The 20,087-nt window shown below is 54.0% G+C and overlaps 1 protein-coding gene across 2 annotated transcripts; it reads right to left on the bottom strand.

The window, feature by feature from the left end:
• Positions 1–1,052: 1,052 nt before the first annotated feature.
• Positions 1,053–19,748, bottom strand: Sun2 (Sad1 and UNC84 domain containing 2). Of its 2 annotated transcripts, none has more exons than XM_075959874.1 (18): positions 19,613–19,748; positions 17,097–17,255; positions 15,546–15,751; positions 15,255–15,395; positions 14,210–14,305; positions 13,802–13,895; positions 12,419–12,498; positions 10,168–10,295; positions 7,383–7,637; positions 6,777–6,854; positions 6,252–6,295; positions 5,621–5,786; positions 4,920–5,141; positions 4,563–4,647; positions 4,103–4,218; positions 3,825–3,992; positions 3,519–3,611; positions 1,053–2,506 (listed from the first exon to the last, which is right to left on the bottom strand). In XM_075959874.1, the coding sequence occupies exons 2-18, from the start codon at positions 17,216–17,218 to the stop codon at positions 2,393–2,395; spliced, it is 2,208 nt and encodes a 735-aa protein (XP_075815989.1). In that variant the 5' UTR covers positions 17,219–17,255; positions 19,613–19,748; the 3' UTR covers positions 1,053–2,392. The 2 variants fall into 2 exon arrangements, with proteins under 2 accessions (XP_075815989.1, XP_075815990.1); XM_075959875.1 differs by having other exon boundaries at positions 12,419–12,492.
• Positions 19,749–20,087: the final 339 nt, after the last annotated feature.

The following is a 20,087-nucleotide window of genomic DNA, read 5'->3' as shown; positions in this document are numbered from 1 at the left end:
GGCCCTCAGGGAGGTAGGTGTGGGTATGGCCAGGGGAGCTGACTGAATTCAGTGTTGAATGGTCATTAATGGGGCTGCAAAGGTCTGCAGAACTCAGCCAGCTCAGCTCTCCATTTAGAGAGAATACCAGCCCATTTGTAGCCAATAAAGTTGCTAATCCATGAGTCTCATGAGGGCAAGACGTAGCCTTCTGTATGTGCAATTTGCGTGTGCAGCATCTTTTCTAGGACTGAGGTGGTAAGGTGGGTGGGATGGAGGTGGCCAGGTCCTCACAGCACCTGCAGAAGCTATTAAGGCTCACTGATGCCTGGCACTGAGATGATGTAACAGGAATGTGCCACAGTGCAGGGGTACATTTGGCTAGAGTTGGGGAGTTAGGGAGACAGTTTGTGAGGGTCAGACCATGAGAGGCCCAGAGGATTTGAGTGTTCAGGTGGCAGAGGCACTGAGCCCTGATGGTGTGTGGCAATTATGGAACTATTTGTTAGGGCTCTTCCTGCCCAGTAATACCTGTTTTGTGGAAGAGAATGAGTACAGAGCGTGCCCCTGGGCTCTGGGCCAACTTGTACTCTGGCCAGTGCCCTCTCCTGCCTGCTGACCAGTTCCTGCTTTTATTTTCTCAGCCAAGGCAAGAACCAGCTCTGGGCAAGATGCCATGGTCAGTAGGAGGCGCCTCAGCCCTGAGCTGAATCTAAGCAGTCCCCCAGGCCCTGGCAGATCCTGACAGACCCTTTCAGGAGACACCTCCTTAAGCCAGAGACCCTCTGCCTATGTTTAAGCAGAGACAAAAGGAAATCCTCCTTCTTCATGGTACTCTTGATGACAGCTCCCAAAGTCATCTCACTCCCTCCTGCCAGCCCTCAAATCCAGAAACACTGCAGTGGACCTTAGCTGGGGTTCCAAGTTCATCCCAGTAGTTTTTAACCAAAGGCCTGAGTTTCTGGACATTAGGACTAAGTCTTTGGGTATAGTGGTTTAGCTAAGAATTCAGTCCTTTGTCTAAGCTGAGTTGCTGTGTGGTAACCAGAAAAAAAACAAAACAAAACACATAATCCATTGATCCTGGGCATACTTTATTTTTTTGCATAGGCATAAATTACAGTCCGGAGAGGTTTTTTGTTTTGTTTGTTTTAAAAAAAAGAACCGACAAGTGCAGCATTTGTGACAAGAGAGCGCAAAACAAGCCCTGAGGGCAGGGATGTGCAGGTTGTGGCTTCAGAACACCTAAGGGGGCTTCTGCTTGCCCCTGCCTGGCAGTTCCCCTTGGCCCTTCCCATAGGCCAGGACCAAGCCCCTCTCAGAGGCCAGGAACTGGGAACTGAGTAACAGCTGGTGCCCCGCAGAATGGGGCTAGGAATCAAGCCTGTAGCTTTTCAGTTTAAAAAAACAAAACAAAAAATAAAAACAGACCTTGAGAATTCTATACATAATACAGCAGGGCCATTCAGTCTAAAAGCCTCTTCCTCCTCCCCACACAAGGTAACTTCTGCCAGCTTCCCTCCCAGCCCCTACCCAACTGCCCCCACAGAGAAAGAATCTAAGCAAGAGCTGAAAGCCCAAGGGAGCTGCTTTAGAGTGGGCAGGGCCCTCACTAGATGGGAGTGGGCTAGTGTGACCTCTCCACCTGAAACCTTGAACCACATTGTGGCCATTGGCACTAGACCAGGAGAACACCCAAGGTCATTTTCCCTCTTTTCTAGGCTACCCTGATGGAATGGCCCCAAAGACAGCCTAGGTCCTCCCTGGGGGAATGGAAACCTTGCTCTGAAGCACAGGCAGGATACAGCAGGAATGAAGTACAAAGTAGACCCTCACCCCACATCAGGAGAAAAAGCAATGGTCCCCAGCATTGGGGATCTAGGTTGGCACAGACAGCAGTCCTCAGAGGCACACAGGAGCTGGTACCCTCCAGGATATAAGAAACCCCAGGGGCCCTGTGGGCCAGGGTACCTGCCAGAGACAGTTCCCACTATATAGTGCTGAGCACTGTCCTAAAAGGCCACAAGACCCCCAGCTCACCTCCCTGGGGCTCTGGCTTAGTGTGCCCATGGCTTTGGCACCTACCAGGAGCTCCCTGCTGCCAGTCCCTCCACCAAATAGTCTCACTTCCTGACTCCCAGACCTCCAAAGTATGCTACATATATACACCCTGGCAGGCGCCTAGCTCTAGGGGGAGGACTAAGAGGCATGGGAGCCTGTTGGCAACCTCAAGCTGCTTGGTTATGCAGGGAATCCTACACATGCTGCCTCTTCGTTCTTGCTCCTGAAGTCAGCGCTATCAAGCATGTGCGGGCAGTGGTGGGGTGCTGTACACCTACTCTCAGAGCAGGGGTAGATGCTGGGAAGGGTGGGCTTCCCAGGTGGCTAGCAGCAGGCACAAGGTCTTAAAGGGCTAGTGGGCAGGCTCTCCATGCACCCGGAAGCGGTAGATGCACGTGTACTCAGGGTGGCCCCAGTTGGTCAGGATCCGAAGCTCCACGACTTGATATGTGGCCATCTTAGAGGTCTAAGTGGAGAAGAAGGGTTCAATGTCACTGGGCCCTTGACATGTCACCAACAGAAGGGGCTAGGGGGGCCAGATGTCTCCCTCGGGGGGTTCAAAAAAAACCTACATTTCTAAAGTTTGTATTTCCTGGAACAAAGTTTCCAGGCCAAAGGCCCTGGGGGACTTCAGGGTTCTAGGGGCCACTACCCATGAGCCAGCCCTTGGGCTGTATGTGAACAGTCTGAGTACCAAGGACCAGCACAGTTTATCTGAGACTGACGAATTCATTCCCAGTCATGGTTAGCATTATCTATCATGCATAGAACTTCCATAGGAGGCTTGTGGACAGGGCTTGCTTTTTGCTGGTGTGTGTCTAGCTTAAAAGCCATAGTGTTATAGGGCTGAAGAGCTAGCCCAGCAGTTAAGAGCACTGGCTACTCTTCCATGTGATCCAGGTTCAATTCCCAGCACACATGGCAGCTTCTAATTATAACTCTGGTTATAGGGTATCCAAAGTCCTCTTCTGACCTCCTATGGCACCAAGCAAACAGATGGTACACACACACACACATTGTATGCAAGTAAAATACTTATACACACATACAGAAAAAAAAACAAAACAACCAATGATAACAAAACAGCCAAGGAATTAAAATGAACTGAGTTCCATCCATAGCACCTGGTCTGCCTCTATCAAGCGTAGAAGATTGGATGCCCACTTATTGTAGGCCACATGCCCTGCCTGAGACTAGCTGACTACACACTGATTGTCCTGAACATGTGTCACATCCTTGTCACAACCCTTCTTTAGTAAAACTCACTTCCGCAGAGCCCCTGTTCAGGAAGCCCTGAATGCTGCCATCTCTGTGTCATTGACAGGAGAGTCAATCTCTACCCTTCACCCTGAACTGAGGCAGGATGGGAAGAGATCTCTGAGCCCTGTGCCTGGCAGTGCAAGTGCCGGGAGATGGCTGCTATTGATGGGGTGGCGGTGGGGGATGAGGTTCCAGCCCATGAGCACACAATCCTGTACCTGGAAATAGAAGGTCTGGATGGGGTCCCCATCCTGGTCATAGGCGAACGTGCCAAGAAGTGTCCCTTCCTGCTGCAGGTCTTCATCAAAGCCCTATAGCAAAGCAAGTAGGAGTGGGGCGGAGTCAGGGGTTACTCCAGTCTCACACCTGGTGTCTTCACTGCAGCCTCAGACAGCTGAGCTGAAGGGCTAGGTCTCACCCTGGCTCTCCTCTTTCAAATGCACTAACCCCATCACTGCCAGAGCCACCGTAGGTGATTCTCAGCAAAGACACCCCCTCTGCCCCCACACAGACCAGGTACTCACAAAGATGGCAAAGTCCTTGGGAGCACTGGAGATGGTGCTGTTGGGTGACAAGGCCTTGGGCACATGTTCTAAGGTGACAGCTGTGGGGCGGATGCGAGCAGAGAGGCGGACCACAGCAAAGCCCTGAGGCCCCTGGAAGGCCCAGCAGTTGCCCGGGTGCACATCTGGCTGGAGGAGGTGAAAGGCATGTCAGATAAGGGGCTTTAAACCAGGTCTGGCTGACTGAGGGGCATCCCCCACTGTGTTCAGAGTGCACTGAGCCCTCACTGAGTGCCCACCTGGAGAATGACTCGGGGTGACTGCGAGTGGTACCACAAGGGGATGCCGAAGAGGCTGAGGAGGGCCGTCTTTGTCTCGTAAGTCTCGGAACACCGGGTACTGATAACACTGGCTCCTGTCCGGGAGAGAAAGTTTCTTTAAACTCTCAGTGGAGAGGCCCAATAAGCTCCTGGGTTCTAGGGTTGAAGAGCCATTGCCTGTCTCCTTACAGAACATGGGGGTAAGGACCTTAAACCCAGCCCTTAGCTCTAGACTAAATTCACAAGGCCTCTTCCAGCCAGGAATGCCACTCAGTGCCTCATGGCTTCTCTCAGCCATCCCTGGCCTTGGGTGGGAGTCCCGTTGTGTGTCCAGTACTGGCCTCGAGCTGTCTGCTTAGCACTGTGCTGCCTGGCAGACTTGAGGCCTAGCCATTGTAAGAACCAAGGTAAGGCAAAGTGGTGAAGGCAGGACACACACCTCCTGATTCCAGGGCGTAGTCTACCATTCCAATACGGTCCTCGCTGTAGCGCTGCAGGGCCTGCTTGACAATCCGGTGCACTTGCTGAAACATGTCCCCGGGAGACAGGTGATGTGAATGGGGCACAGACACTGCATGCACACCCATGACTGACCCTGCTAGACGGGCACAGTGGTACCCAAACAGGTCTTGTATACCTCCACCACCCACACCTGGCCCAGAACATACACCCAAACCTCTAACCAGAGGGTCCATCATTATGTCCTAGAACATATGAGGAGCTGGCAGCATAGGACCGTTGAGGTCTACAGCTTCCAGGGAAGAAAGCAGTGTGTGGGGAGGGTAGTCATTCTTACCTCCTCTGTCACCCCGACCACGCCTTCTTTCTGCAGTGTCTGTCCCAGAGAAGCTGCAGCCTCCCTGGCTGACTTGCCCTGCATCTCAGCCATGCTGGCAAGGATCTTGCTCTCCAGCTCCTGAAGCTGAGCATTCAGCTCGTCTCTCTGCAGGAGTCCGCTACGGGCACCCCTATCTTGAAGAAGGAACTGACTGACCCAGTCAGGGAACTGGGATTCCACCTAGGGACAAAGGCAGTGTCACTGAGAAGCTTGCAGGAATGGCAGGGGCTGCTATGGCAGGGCTGGTGGGCTGTCACTAAGGGAGGCAGAGCTGGAGGGGAAGGAGACCCTGGGAGAGAGGTTACAGAGGTCAGGGACTACCTTCTAGGGAAGATTGGCTAAGAACAGCAAACATTTCCCCCAGAGTCCAGGCCTGCAGCAGTCCACGTGTGCAATGTGCCTCCAGGACAGCCCAAGGATACTGCCCCCACTTCTGCCCCCAGGTGGGTGGTCTCAGACAACAGACTAGGGTTACTGCCCCAGCTGACAGACCCCGCCCCCAGGCGGGTGGTAGCAGACCACAGGCTAGGGACCCGCCCCCAGGTGGGTGGTCTCAGACAACAGACTAGGGAAACAGCCCCAGCAGACAGACCCCGTGCCCCGGTGGGTGGTCTCAGAGGGGAGGATGTTCCACAGGACTCTGGGTAATTCCAACTCACATCAGCCCTGGCAGCCTGGATCTTCTGTGGCAGCAGTCCCACTTCATCTGCCACCGAGTTCTGCCTCAGAGTCAGGGCAGCCAGCTCTTGCCGCAGGCTGGCCAGCTGGGCTTCCAACCGTCCCAGCTCCTTCTCAGAGCTCTCCTGGAAGGCCTCCTGGGTCATCCTAACCCCAGAGGAAGGCAAGTAAGGTAAGGCTATGCTGAGGAAGGAAGAGGACCCCTGACTGACTCCTCATAAAGTGTGTGCCTGTCACTCACTGCGTGTGTGAAGGAGCAGGACTGCCCTTGGAGTCTGGCAGGAGAACACAGCACAGGAGCTTGGGAACTAGCTTGCCTGTCTCAGAGCTAATTCTGTTCTGATTCCCTCTAAGCTTGGAATACACAACAGTGCCGCAGCCTCCGCTGCCTTCACTGCTTGGCCATAAGAACATAAGGCACATGGAAGATTCCAGCCCACAGCTCCAGTTTCTCTGCAGTGCCTGGCCCTGCCACCCCCAGTCCTTACTAATCTTCCCTGGACCTTAGAGGCTGCCAGCAGGGTCCTAAGCTAAGTTTCTGCCAGCCTTCCCCAAGGGACCAGGCAGAGCCCTAATGGTGACAGAACAGGCCTTGGCCATGGCAGCTGTTACCTTTGCCACTCTGTCTTCAGCTGCTGGACACGAGTCTCGGACTCCTGGGAGCAGGAAGAAGAACAAAGACAAGAAAGAAATGAAGAGTTCAGCTGCGGACATAGCTCAGTTGGCAGAGTGACTGCCTAGCATGTAGAATACACAGGATTCTTCATTTCTGAGGACCTGTCCTGTATGGGGGAGGGTCCCATCATTAATGCTTAATCCCATCCCTGCCTCGGGACCTCCCAGCCCTTTCAGCAGAGATCAAACCAGCTGAAGTTGTATGACCTCACCAGACTCATTTCCACCTAGGTACATTCATGTTCACTGAGCACAGATGCACCAGTACAGCTACCACCTCGCCCCATGCACACATCCCCAGGGGTCACTGTGGAGCATCCATGCGCGACAAGTGCAGCCCCTAGAGAAGCCACGAGACCATTCCCCTTCTGTGCAACATCCCAGCAGTATTCATGAAGGACCAAGGACAGACCTGAGTGTGGTGAGATCCTCAGCACAGGCCTACACACCTAGCCCACTGACCTGAGAGGCCTGGACAATCTTCTTGAAGAGGTCTTCCGAGTCTTGGTGATGCTCTGCCCTCAGGGCTGCCAGGTCTTCCTGCCAGATACGGGGAAGAAACTGGCTTTTGTGTTTGCTTTGCTTTAGACAGGGTCTCTCTATGTAGCCCTGGTTCTCCTGGAACTCCAGTATGTAGACCTGGCTAGTCTCAAACTCAGAGACCCACCTGCCTCTGCCTCCTGAGTGATGGGATTAAAGGCATGTGCCATCATGCCCTGAGAGACTAAGGTTTGACAGCAGCCCTTGGAGGAACACTTGTGACTGGAAGCTAACGGGGCTCATTACATTATAACAGGACTTTATGCTACAAGGCTCTGAAATACAAGGGGTACCACCTGGTGTCTAACACTTCACTGGTGTCAGGCACCATGCTGGGCACTCCCACCATGGAAGGTGGATCATCCCCACCTTGACAGGGTACCTGGCAAGAGATGCTATATTACACACGACTGTCTCCCTCATGCTCTGTGGGGCTTCCTACACTCAACATGTGCACTTTCAGGGTTTTCTATGGCATCGCCCTCAGGGGATGTGCAGCCCCACACCCCGGCAATGCTGTTCCCTCACCTGAATACGAGCCACAGTCTCCCTGCGCAAGTCCTCTTTCAAGGCAGCCTCACGGCGGTTCACCAACCCCTCCAGGAGAGACAGGGTATCCTCATGGCTCAGGCCACTGCTGCCTCCGTGGCCAGTAGCCCCCTGCCGCAGCTCCAGGCGTTCCAGCCGCATGGCCTCCTTCTGCCAGTTGGAGGAAAACTCAGAGGCAAGAGCTTCCAGGCGCCGCTCCAGGGAGTGCACCCGGGAGAGAATCCGCTGCTCAGCCTGGTGGGGCCAGAGGAAAAGAACAGAGGTTGGGGGGGCCCAGGGGAACCTACCACAAGGCTTCCTGGGGATGGCCACTGAGACAGCTGGCAGAAAGAGGAGAATTCAAGGGGCTCCTGACTCAGCCCAGTTGGGACATGGCAACGAGGCATAGTAGTGCACACCTTTAATCCCAGCACTTGTAAGGCAGAGAGAGGCAGGCGGATATCTGTGGGTTCAAGGACAGCCTGGTTTACAGAGAGAGTTCCAGGACAGTCAGGGATAACTAATGAGACTCCTGCTTGAAAAAACAAAAACAGAAAAGCAAAAACAGCTGGGGCATGGCTAGTAACTGCAGCATGTGCCAGGAGATACAGGACATACACTGCAGGAGCTGGGCCCAAAGCTCCCTAAACATAGTTCCCATCATATCCAGCTGGGCAGCCCGTGAACTGTATGTATGTGTGTGTGTGTATGTATATACGTATATATGTATAGACACCCCATGAGCTGTATAAGGTCGGGAGGGGTAGCCTTTGGCTTTCCAGTGCTTTTGCTCTTCCATAGATAACTACATCAAGAAGGAATGGTTTGAAAGCTCTGCATTATCCTCATTTAAATCAATGTCCTACAGAGATGTAGTAGCAGCCATTTGGATCAAGGCTGACATCTGATACTGTGTCACGAATTTTGAAAACTGTTGTTCACCAAACAACGAAATCTTTGCCAAGAGAAATTACAAAATGCAATCTGACAACCAACCCTTAAAGAGTAAAGGACTTTGGGGCAGAGGTCTCCGGTCTTAGAAATTCTGTTTTAAACATATGCTCGCATGACTCAAAAGGTAACAAGCACAGAATGCCATTCCCAGCCTGCCCTCCCCCGCCCCTGCCATCACCTATCCAAACCCGCTGTCTCCACTGCTGTCTTCACACTGGTGGAAGCCAGGCCAAGCTCTACTGCCTTTACTTCCCCTTTCCACATGCAAAGTGGCCTAAGACTGAGCCGCTCCTGGTCACTTCAAAGATTAATGTTAAAAGGAGTTTGCAGATGACAGGAGATGCCATCATTTTCAGAAATAAGATCATATTCATGAAAAGGTCCATGCTGGAATATGTGGCAAGGTTAACTCAGCAGGTAAAAGCAAAATTCAAATCACTGAGGACAAAGAGTTTTTTTTTTGGGGGGGGGATGTTTGTTTTCTTTTCTGCTTTTTGTTGTTTGTTTTGATTGGTTTTTTGCTTGTTTGTTTGCTTTTTGAGACAGGGTTTTTTGGTAGCTTTGGAGTCTGTCCTGGAACTAGTTTTGTAGACCATGCTGGCTTCGAACTCACAGAGCTCCACCTGCCCCTGCCTCCTGAGTGCTGGGATTAAAGGCATGCATCACCACCGCCCAGCGTTTGTTTTCTTGGGAAAGGGTCTTACTCTTAGTCTAGACTGTCCTGTAGTTTACCATGTAGCTCAGGCTAACTGCAAATTCACAGTGATTCTCCTGCCTTAGCCTCCCAAGTGCCAGATGTGAGCCACCATGCCCTGCTGAGACAAAGAGATTCATGTGTGTGTGTGTGCCATGCTCATGTGTGTATGCATGTGTGTACACATGTATGTGAAGCGTACTAGCTTGTGCACCAGGGGAGGCCAGAAGTTGACATTAGATACGTCATTTCAGCTGGCCGTATTGGCCAACAAGCCCTTGAGATCCACCTGACTCCACTCCCTCCCAGCACTAGAGTTATAGGTGTGTACTAGTCATACTGGGGATCTGAACTCAGGTCTGATACACAGCAAGTGTGCTGTGCACTGAGCCAGCCCCCCTAGCCCTGGGACAGAGTTTTGAGTGCCCTGTATTTCTATTGCATTCTGGTTATTTGCCTATTTGGTTCACTTGTTACCACAATTGACTGCAGGCCCCTGAAGAGCACAGCCTGGGCCCGCCCCATCTTAACACCTGAGCAGATTATAAACTGACCACCATCTCTCACTCCCTGTCTGCAGCCTCTGCAGAGTGGTCCAGCAGGTCACCTGCTGGAGGGGCTTCCCTCTCCTTGCATCTGGTCTGTCCTTGATACTTGCTTCTCCAGGTCCTATCTCATCTGGCTTGTTTCCCCCCTCCTAGAACACAGCTGAGCTCCCATGGGAGGAAGCCCAGGCTAGCCTGATAGGCGAACAAAGAGCACCTGGGAGCAGCTGTCCCAGTGAAGGCCTAGGCCTGCTGTCCCACCAGCACCACCTGTCCTGGTTCAGCCCAGAAGGGACCTCCAGACCACAGCTACTATAAACCTTGCAGTCTTAAGTCACAAGTTTAAGTTGGGAGAGGAGTAGGAGGTACCTTATGAGGATGTTACACACAGAAGCCGTGGCAATATGGAGAAATCACATTGAAAGGCAACAAAACCGTTTGCCACCCCTTCCTTCTGCTTTCTGAGCACATACATACCTTGAGTTGTGTTTAGGGGAAAGAGTTTTGTAGTTCTGTGGCTTTGTGAGGGCTGGGGCGCCCCCTGCAAAGGCAGGCTGGAGTTCGCCCACCACCCTCAGCCCTGTGGACTCACCTGGGAGTGCAGGGAGGCATCTCTGGATTCCCACACCTCCGGTTGCCTCCTGCTCTCCTTTGCTGCCCACCAGGAGGCCAAGGTGGGCTGCAGTGTATGCAGCCCGAAGGGGTAAAAATACCAAGCACCTAGGCACAGGGAGAGAGTGCTGCTTAGAATCTGTCATGCGGCCTGTGTCACTCACTGTGAGTCCAGCTCCCCCAGGCGTGGAAATGACACCTCATGACCTCACAGCGCACTCAGTGCTCACAGACACACACACGTTCCTTCACTCATTCTGCAGACAGTGAAACCCCTGTGAAAGCACCTTCCTTCCTTTACCAGCTCCAGATTTCTAGGGGTGGAGCCCAGCCCTGAGGTAGCCCTGGCTGTCTCAGTGCGCAGTGCCCTGGGGAGCTGTGACTGTTATGGTTTTGGTCCCTTCTTAAAGGGACAAGCCACACCCATTCCCCTCCCCATCCGCTGAAGCAGGCTGATCTTCAGCTTCCTGCCTGAGCTCACTCTCTTTTCCATCTTCCTCTCAGAGAGGCAGCTTCGCTTCTGCCTCTCTCCCCACTTCTCTGCTTCCCCCCTTCTCTGTCTCTTTCTCCTCTTCTCTCTCTCTCTCTCTCCCTCTCTCTCTGTCCCCCCCTTTACCCTTCCTCCTCCATAACCCCCTGAATAAACATTCAACCTCACCCTGCATGTCGTATCTATCCATGTTTCTGTCTCCTGCCCGCCTGCCATGTGTCTCCCTGCCTGGAACCAGTCATTGTTCGGGGACCAGCAGCCGTCTCTGCCTGGGGCCCACTGCCTGCTGCCACATGGCCCGCCACCACTGCTCTGAGACCAGCAGCCGTCTCTGCCTGGGACTGGCTGCTCCCAGACCCCCGCTGCCTGCCACCACATGGCCCGCTGCCACCATTTGGGACCTACAGCATTTCTGCTGCCTACTGCCGCGGGGATCTTGCAGCATTTTTAAAAAAGAGTAACAGTGACAACAACCACCACTGGCTGCCCTGTCCAGAAGAAGGGTTAAATGGCTCAAGGGGCCACTTGTGAGTAGGCTTAGCAGCTCCCCAGCTCCATGGGTTGCTGACAGCATCACACGAGAGAATGCAGCATCCCAGGATCAGGGCCCAAGGCTGTAGCCACAGAAAAACAGAGAGCCTGAAAAATGTCGTGTTTGCCACTTAGTTATCAGCCTTGAGCAGGGAAGGGAAGGAGCACCCACAGTCAGCAGGTTGTGCAGACACCACCACCACACACTCCCCTGGCACCTCCATGAGCTCTGACTGTGACACCAGCTGTCAACCCCACGAGGAAATGGAGAAGCTCAGATGGAGCTGTGCTCAGTACCTGGGAAAGTGCCGGTGGGACAAGCACCATGCTGTCGTGAGTAATAAAATGGTTATTATTTTAAGGGTGATGCCCAGTTTCCACTAGCTATGAACAAGTTGTTCTTGTAACAGGAAACAAAAAGGAAACCAACATTTGGAAAAATGCCTTCTTATTAATAAAAGTACACCGGGCAGTGGTGGTGGTGGTAGTGGCCCTCCTTTAATCCCAGCACCCGGGAGTTCAAGGCCAGCCTGTTCTTCAGAGAGTTACAGGACAGCCAGGGCTACACAGATAAAACCAACTCTCTACAAGCTCCTGCAGTCACTGAAAGTGAGCCTGGGATACAGCCAAATCACATGAAACCGGAAACTCAGTGAACTAGCTGTCCAATGAGAAGTGGAATACACAGGCAAAGATGACAAGGTCCTGTGACAGGCAGAATGGGGCAGAGCTGTGGGTAAGCAGCTCTTCGTGTCCCAGCCAGTTCTTTCTTCGCTGTTTCACGGCTTCTGGTTCAAGGCAGCCAAAGGTTTCACTTGATCTTGTAAAAACATTCCCCTTGCACAGACTCTGTCCTGATTTGGAATAGAGGGAAAATAGCTGCTCCTAATAATAGCTCAGAGTTCCTGCTTGCTACCCACAGAGTGGCTGTCCAGGGGCGTGCTCCTCCCAGAGACACCCTGTACCGCAGCAAGAGCAAGGTCAGATGAGACGTGTCCCCTCAGCCCTGGGATGTCCTCAGACAGGACAGCCTGGGACAGTAGGGTGGTGTTGGGGAGAGTGGAAAAATCAGGCAGGGCTCTGCCAATGATCTGGTCCACTGGATTCCTGTTAGCCCAGCGACTGCCACACCTACCCCTGGAGCACTGTTAGCCCAGCGACTGTCACGTCTACACCTGCCTCTGTCTTCCCTTCATCCACCCCTGCTCACCATAGGTCAGACCAGTCAGGAGCAGCAGGAACAGGAGGAACCACAGAAAAGTCTTCAGGTTCAGTGAGAAGTGCCTGGACCTCGGGAGGACAGAAGAAGGCAGACATCAGCATGTGGGATCTGGGCCTCCATGCTCCACTCAGTCCCTTGGGACTTTTCTAGAATTCTAAAGTAGACTTAAAACAAGTACCCTTGAGCTTCCCATGGGATTAGGGCCAGGCTAGTTCACTAGAACTGTACCCGTAGGTCCTAAGAGTAGGGGAATTTTGGCTCTATAAATTTTAAAACTTGTTTTCAATTCTGTGTGTGTGTGTGTGTGTGTGTGTGTGTGTGTAGACATATGTGCAGGTGAGTGTAGGTACTCTTAGAGTCCAGAAGAGGCTATTGTATCCCCTGGAACTAAGTTACAGGCTGTTGTCAGCTACCATGTGGGTGCTAGGAATCGAACACAGTTCTCTGGAAGAGCAGCCAGTGCTCTTAACCACTGAGCCATCTCTCTAGCCTCCCCACCCCCACCACACATATATTTTTGAGATAGGGTCTTGATAGGTAGCCCAGGCTGACCTGGACTCCCCATGTAGCTCAGGCTGGCTTCAGACTCTCAGTTCTCCTGACTGATTCTTTTTTTTTTTAAATATTTATTTATTTATTATGTATACAATACTCTGTCTGTGTATATGCCTGCAGGCCAGAAGAGGGCGCCAGACCTCTTTACAGATGGTTGTGAGCCACCATGTGGTTGCTGGGAATTGAACTCAGGACCTTTGGAAGAGCAGACAATGCTCTTAACCACTGAGCCATCTCTCCAGCCCCCTCCTGACTGATTCTTGATTCTCTCAGGTTCTTTGGTGACCATCCCTCTTTCCAGCAGCACTTAGCCATACTCCATGACCTGGACTTGGCTAGAAGTGCCCTGACCTCCTGGTCTAGCCTTTCTTCTCCACCCAAAGGACACGGCCCTAAGCCTCTTTTCTGCTGGTTCGAGAATTTGGGGAATAACCAACTCCACAGCATCCTCAGACAATGCCTCTTCATGGCTTCTGACCATGAGCAGGAACCTCTGGAATGTAGCCTGTCACAGGCCTAAGGAGTCAGGACTTTCTAACCCACTTTTGAATTAGTGCCTCAGAGTTTGCCACTGGGAGTAAAGCCACCCTTTCTCTCTGAAAGTGGCTGGGCTGGGTGGCCCTTGGTTCTTAGGAAGGGCCCAAGTGAGTACGAACCTTGAGCTATTAACTAGGAAGGGAAACCTGCCTACGCCAGAAGCTACCCTAGACTGGGAATCTCCAGGGAACGGTGAGGCACATTCAGGCTCGGCTGCTCTATCAAGCCCTGTGGTGCCAGGTCTTTCTGATTCATCATCGAATCTGGAGTCTCACTCACCTGGTCAAGACGAAGACGTCCAGGAGGGAGGCAGCGGTCGTGAGGCGGTACCAGGTGGTGCCAACCCACCAGTAGAGAAGACCAAAGAGCCGGCCTGAAAGGTAGCCATTAAGCCTAAGCTTAGCCGAATTCAGCACACTATGCTCTCCCCATCTTTGCGCTCCCCTGCCCACCCCTTGCCAGGCCCCGTTTGTCCCACTCCACAGTGACCCCTCTCCAAGTCCACCAGCCCAGTCATATACCCCAACCTGTTCTGCAGTGGCTCCTGCTCAAACCTGCTAGGCCCTTCCCACAGCTCTCGGTTCTCAGTGGTTATTCTACAACAAGCCCTCCCGACTCTGTAGCCTGGGTGCCCAAGCAGACATAATAAGAAGCGTGGAAGTGGCCTAGCACACAGCGAGTACCCACCTGGGAAAGTGACCAGGGTCCAGACAAATGAGCCCGCCCGAGACGCTGCACTCCTCAACCCTGACCCTGAGCCGTGCTGGCTGGAGTCCGTGTAACCTGCAGGGAAGGGAAGGAGACGAACTCGACTCCTCACCATCACAGTGAACCCCGGATTTGGAATCTGACTTCTGCTTGAGCTGGAGTCTCTCATCCTCTTCCCAGAGTACCAGACTGGCCCAGCACACAGTAGCTCAAGGCATGTGTGTGAACTGATAGATGGGGACTCTCCAACATCTTTTTTTTTTTTTTAAATATTTATTTATTTATTATGTATACAATATTCTGTGTGTGTGACTGCAGGCCAGAAGAAGGCACCAGACCTCATTACAGATGGTTGTGAGCCACCATGTGGTTGCCGGGAATTGAACTCAGGACCTTTGGAAGAGCAGGCAATGCTCTTAACCACTGAGCCATCTCTCCAGCCCTCCAACATCTTTTCCTGGTGCTGGGGACTGAATCTAGGACCTGTGCTTCCTAGAGCACTGTGCCTTGAGTCACGTCCCCAGGCCCTGACGTTTTATTTCCCTGTTGTACCCCTCCTTGCTGACAATCTCTAGGCAGTTGCTTAGAACCAGACAAGGGATCACTCCTGCATGTAACAGAAATTACTGAGTATTGACCATGCTTGAGTCCCAGATTAAACTGCCCAAAACACAGTGATGTGGTTCTGGGTCACTCACAGACTAGTGGAGGAGGATTCTACAGACACACAAAGTCCAAGGTGAGGGACTGCTTGGGGAAGGATGGAGAGTGTTGGTGCACACACCCAGTAAGGTGTGTACATGTGTGAACACACACTCACACCGAGAGAGAGAGAGAGAGAGAGAGAGAGAGAGAGAGAGAGAGAGAGAGAGAGAGCTGCCCAAGGTTGCATGTTTGTTAGGCAAATTCTCCACCCCAATGCTCTGTCCCCAGCTCTCAGGGAAGCTATGGTGAGGTCATCTCACACTGTCACTGTGCCCCTTGTCCTCAGTCCACTCACATGAGCTAATGAGGCAGCACCTACCTGCGAAGTCATCCTCTGAAGAGTAGCCCGAAGAAGAGCCGAAAAAGTCCTCTGAGACCTTGCTCTCAGTGGTGAGCCCGTTGGCTTTGCTGCTTTCCGAGCCGCCTGTGCCTCTCCTCCTCCTTCCCCGCAGGTCCCCACCTGGCAGGGGACGGGGCTCTGTTGAGCTCCCACAGCCTCCACCTGGGGCTGAGGGGTGCTCCGAGAAGCATCCTGAGAAGGGCTTCTTGGGAACACTGAGAGGGAAGGAACTTGGAGCCCAGGTTTCAGGAGGGGGTCTGGGGTACTTACTCCAGTATGGCTCACTGTGTAGACGCTCACTGTGTAGCCTGTCATCCAGGAGGGCACTCCTGGCGAGGGATGCGGCCCGGGGGCTGCCGATGTAGGACTCCCGAACCACAGACTCGCTGTAGTAGGAGGTGTGAGAGTCGGAGGAGGGGCCCAGCTGTGGAGCAGGGGACAGGCGCTTCATGCTGCTCGATTTCCTCTTCAAAGTCCTGTGGGACAGCATGAGGGGAGAGGCAGGGAAGTGAGCCCAGCCAGGCAGGGGAAGCCAACAGCCCTGTCAGGCTCACTCTGTATGGGTAGGCCGTGTTGCCAGGCGACCAGCAACTCATCTACTTCTGACTTCTCCCAGCACAGGTACTTCTCTGATTCTTGTACCTCTCGCCGAATCTCACCAGAGACCGGCAAGTTCACCAGTTAGGGACAGAGTGGGTCACCATTCAATTCGGGTTTCTCACGTCAAAGCCAAATGTTTTCCCATGCTTCCTAGTAGGACTAGGAGTTTCCGTAACCTACTGAAAATCTGGATAAACCTGACCTGACCTCCCAGACTTAACCAGAGCCTCATGGGCCTCGAGGCTGCAAGGAGGCAAGACGACAAGGCACTGTTGCCCTGAGTCAAGAGCCAGCTCCCGAGACCCTGCAGGTGGTGAGATGTGAGGTGCAGGCCTGGAGAAGGCGGCTGAACTGCCACACCCGTCCACAGCAGACTCGCTTCTGTTGAGCCCAGCTTTGGTGTTTCCTGCCTGACTTTTGTATGAAGCTGCCTCTCCCCACTTCCTGTTCACTAAACCCAGGGCTGGGTGGCTCCTGCTCACAGTGGGTGGAGAAGGCAGCATCCTGGGTCCTGCCATCCTTGTAGGTACGAAGAAAGGCAGAAGCCTCTGGACCAAACACAGGCATCTCCTCTCCATCCGCAACAGCGGCAAGGAAGAGTCACCCGCCCCGTCCCTACCTGAGAGGACTGTCTTTAACAGTCCCCCGTCCCTACCTGAGGGGACTGTCTTTAAACAGCTCCCCCCACCCCCACCCCGTCCCTACCTGAGGGGACTGTCTTTAAACAGCCCCTCTCCCCCATCCCTACCTGAGGGGACTGTCTTTAAACAGCCCCTCTCCCCCGTCCCTACCTGAGGGGACTGTCTTTAAACAGCCCCTCTCCCCCATCCCTACCTGAGGGGACTGTCTTTAAACAGCCCCTCTCCCCCATCCCTACCTGAGGGGACTGTCTTTAAACAGCCCCTCTCCCCCATCCCTACCTGAGGGGACTGTCTTTAAACAGCCCCTCTCCCCCGTCCCTACCTGAGGGGACTGTCTTTAAACAGCCCCTCTCCCCCGTCCCTACCTGAGGGGACTGTCTTTAAACAGCCCCTCTCCCCCATCCCTACCTGAGGGGACTGTCTTTAAACAGCCCCTCTCCCCCATCCCTACCTGAGGGGACTGTCTTTAAACAGCCCCTCTCCCCCGTCCCTACCTGAGGGGACTGTCTTTAAACAGCCCCTCTCCCCCATCCCTACCTGAGGGGACTGTCTTTAAACAGCCCCTCTCCCCCGTCCCTACCTGAGGGGACTGTCTTTAAACAGGCTGCTCTGGCTTCCTGCCACGGAGCTTGCACCACTGCTGCTGCTGCCATCGTTGTCATCCTGGGAGTAGCGCGTGAGGCGCTGGCTTCGTCTTGACATGACGAGGCAGGGTAGGGACCCGTCTCTTGAAGAAAGACTTGGGGGAGACAGGACAACATATAAGGTGTAGGGCTCCGCCAAGGAGAGACACAGGCGCTACCTCACTGCAGAGGACAGATGTCCTGCACACCTAAGCGAAGCCGCCCTGTGACCTGAAGCTCTCTCCGCTCATCCCTGACCCTGCCTGCCTTGGGATTTACTTAGGACTCAGGGAGCCCCTTCCGTGGCTCTTTTCACAAGGTTTCCCAGTTTACAGGCTGCTTGTCTTTGTCCTCCTTGGCACTGAGCTCTGTGGGAGCCAGAACTGGGCCTTGCTCAACCTCTGAGTGCAGCAGAGACTAACACACACTTGACAGGGACTTTGATCACTGCTTCCCGGGGCGAACCCTCAAGCCCTTCCCACACCAGGGCTTTATTCTCTCCCCACGATGTCCAGCCCCACACCCACTGCTCCCCTTCCTCTGGGTATGCTCTCCATTCCTTTCTTTGGGGCCCCAGCCACATCCTGATTACAGAAGCCCTTCCCACCTGCATTATCACGGGTCTCACATCTGCAGCCTCCCAGCACACTGTGACGTGACATCTTGATGTGACAATGGCCATGATAAAGGACTACTAGCTGTCTGGTTTCTGTCCTACTCATTAATGATGACCCTGGCCTAAGCAAGGTGGCCATCACCACACCCTTCTACAGGGGAGAAACCTGGGACACTAGCCTGTAGGTGAGAGCCAAGTCTCTTTCTGCTCAGACCTGAGAGACTGCAGGGCTTAGACATCTGCATTCCATCAAAAGCTTTACAAGTTGGGAAGCGTTACAGCTTTGTATAACATACAGTGGGAACGGAGCTGTAAACTATGTGGTTGCACAACGAATATTTGTTAAGGAAGTAATGCAGAAGGTGGAGCTCTTATGGAGTGCTGCAGTCAGTCTGGCCTAGAGGACAGTCACAGTCACCCCGTGGGATGGGGTGAAATTGACAAGAAGGCCAAGGTGAAAAGACCTGGCCAGAGACAGTCTTCTACCACGTGAGCGAAAGTAAACAAACCTTTCAGCCCTGGAACCCAAATTCAAATCTCGGATGACCAACGCAGGCTTCTCGGAGCCTGGGCCAAAAGGGATCACACAAACGTTCCAAGTATTGGGACTTTGTATATCGGGTATATCAGGACTCCTGATATTCCTGGCAGACACTGACCTCCCAATGGTGAGAAACACACCTAAACCCTGACCGTAGAAACCAGAAGGTCAGGTTCATCCAGCTAGCAAGACAAGTAGCCTCCTGTCTGGGCTAACTGGCGTCTTCCCAGGTGGGATGCCCATCTGGCATCCTTCACTCTCTGTAGTGGTGTTGGTAAAGGGACCAACTGGTAGTAGCCAAAGCAAGAAGTTGGCCTGGGGCCTGGGTTGTATTCCAGTCCTTATAAGGTAGTTCCACCTATGGCTGCCACCCCCACTTGACAGCTACAGATACTCACACCCTCCTCTTAACCCCTGCCCTGCTGGAGCAGATGAAGCCTTTGCCAGGGGGAAAAACATTGCAACATGTTTAGACAGTGCCCACGCTGCTGTTGGCAAGAATCTAAACGTTCTGAGGAGGTGGGAGGTAGGGTACTGAACACTTACAGTGTGCCACCTCCCAGCACTCCCAGAGCTGTGTGGCCCTTATCTTTATCTTTCATGCTGCATCCTGTTGTCGCAAAATAGTTTACCACAGCGGCCGTCCAGGTTTCACAAGATGACAAAGGTCTACAGTGTGGGGAGTCGCTAGGATAGACACTCCCCCACCCCACCATCAGTTACAAAACCCTCTAATAAAACATCCTTCCCCACTTCAGAACCCTCATTACAACAGAGACTTGGCCCCTATCTTGGAGAATCTTACACGTGACATTTCCACTCCACTTCCCCGTGAGACACGCAAAGTGCTCCAGACGTTCTCCCCCTGTCCTGGCTCTCAGTCACACCCCGGCGCGGCGCGCGACGGCTTTGTTTTGGTTTGGTTGGGTTAGGCTGTTTTGGAACTGAGCTAAATGGGCCTCTCTCTTTCTCTCTCTTCCCCCAGAGTTGTGACAGGCGGCGGTGGCGCAGGCTGAGAACTTCCAGTGCCAGCAATCGGTCAGTGGCACTGCCCTGGGCCGGTTTGGGGCGGCTGGCTTCTGGCTGTCCTCCACCCCGGAGGCTGCTGGGGAAGTCCCGCCTGGGGACAGCGCCCTCCCCGTGACCGCGATGCGTCAGGGCGCCGGCCCGCGAGTGGTCCGGGGCGTGCGCCGCGCAGGGGCTGGAGTAGTTCGGCCTGGCCGGACCGGGAGACGCAGGCCGGCGCTTCGGGTCGGACGGCGACTCGGGCCAGGCCGGCGCGGGGCTGCGGGAGGCGGGCCCACCCCGTCCCTTACCTTGCGTGGCTCTTCCCGCGTCGGGTCTCGCGGGCGGCGCCGCGCTCTAGTCCGAGCCGGGCCGGGGGCTGAGATGCGCGCGGAGCAGAGACGCGGGACCGCACGGGGTCGGTGGGCGGACAATGCAGCCGACCGAGGCCCGCGCAGCGCGAGTGGGGCAGGGCGGCGCGCGCGTGGCCAAGTGTGTATGTGTGCGCCTGTCAGTCAACGCTGACAGCCTGCAACCCATTGGCCAAGCCCAGCCGGCCGGCCCCGCCCTCCGTCGTCGCTCATTGGTCGGTTTGAACACAAAGGCTCCGGCTCGGCCCGCCCTCAGCGTGGGCCCTGGAATCCGCGCGTGGGAAGCGGGAGGGGAGTGCGACCCCCAGGTTGTGAGACTTGAGTGTGCCCTCGTGCGCCCCTGCCCACGCGCGCCCGGCGCAAGGGCCCTAAAGGCTTTAGGTGATGGCGCATACATGATGTCCTGGAAATAAAC

The sequence above is a fragment of the Microtus pennsylvanicus genome, chromosome 2 (assembly GCF_037038515.1).
Source record: "Microtus pennsylvanicus isolate mMicPen1 chromosome 2, mMicPen1.hap1, whole genome shotgun sequence".
NCBI lineage: Eukaryota > Metazoa > Chordata > Mammalia > Rodentia > Cricetidae > Microtus > Microtus pennsylvanicus.
This window is presented reverse-complemented; position numbering and strand designations above follow the sequence as displayed.

Coding starts and splice junctions, on each gene's coding strand:
- Sun2 (XM_075959874.1), bottom strand. CDS start 17,218: ATGTCAAGACGAAGCCAGCGCCTCACGCGCTACTCCCAGGATGACAAC. Junction 14,306..15,254: donor TTCAGAGGATGACTTCGCAG/GTAGGTGCTGCC, acceptor CCTTCCCTGCAG/GTTACACGGACTCCAGCCAG. Junction 13,896..14,209: donor GACCCTGGTCACTTTCCCAG/GTGGGTACTCGC, acceptor GCTACCTTTCAG/GCCGGCTCTTTGGTCTTCTC.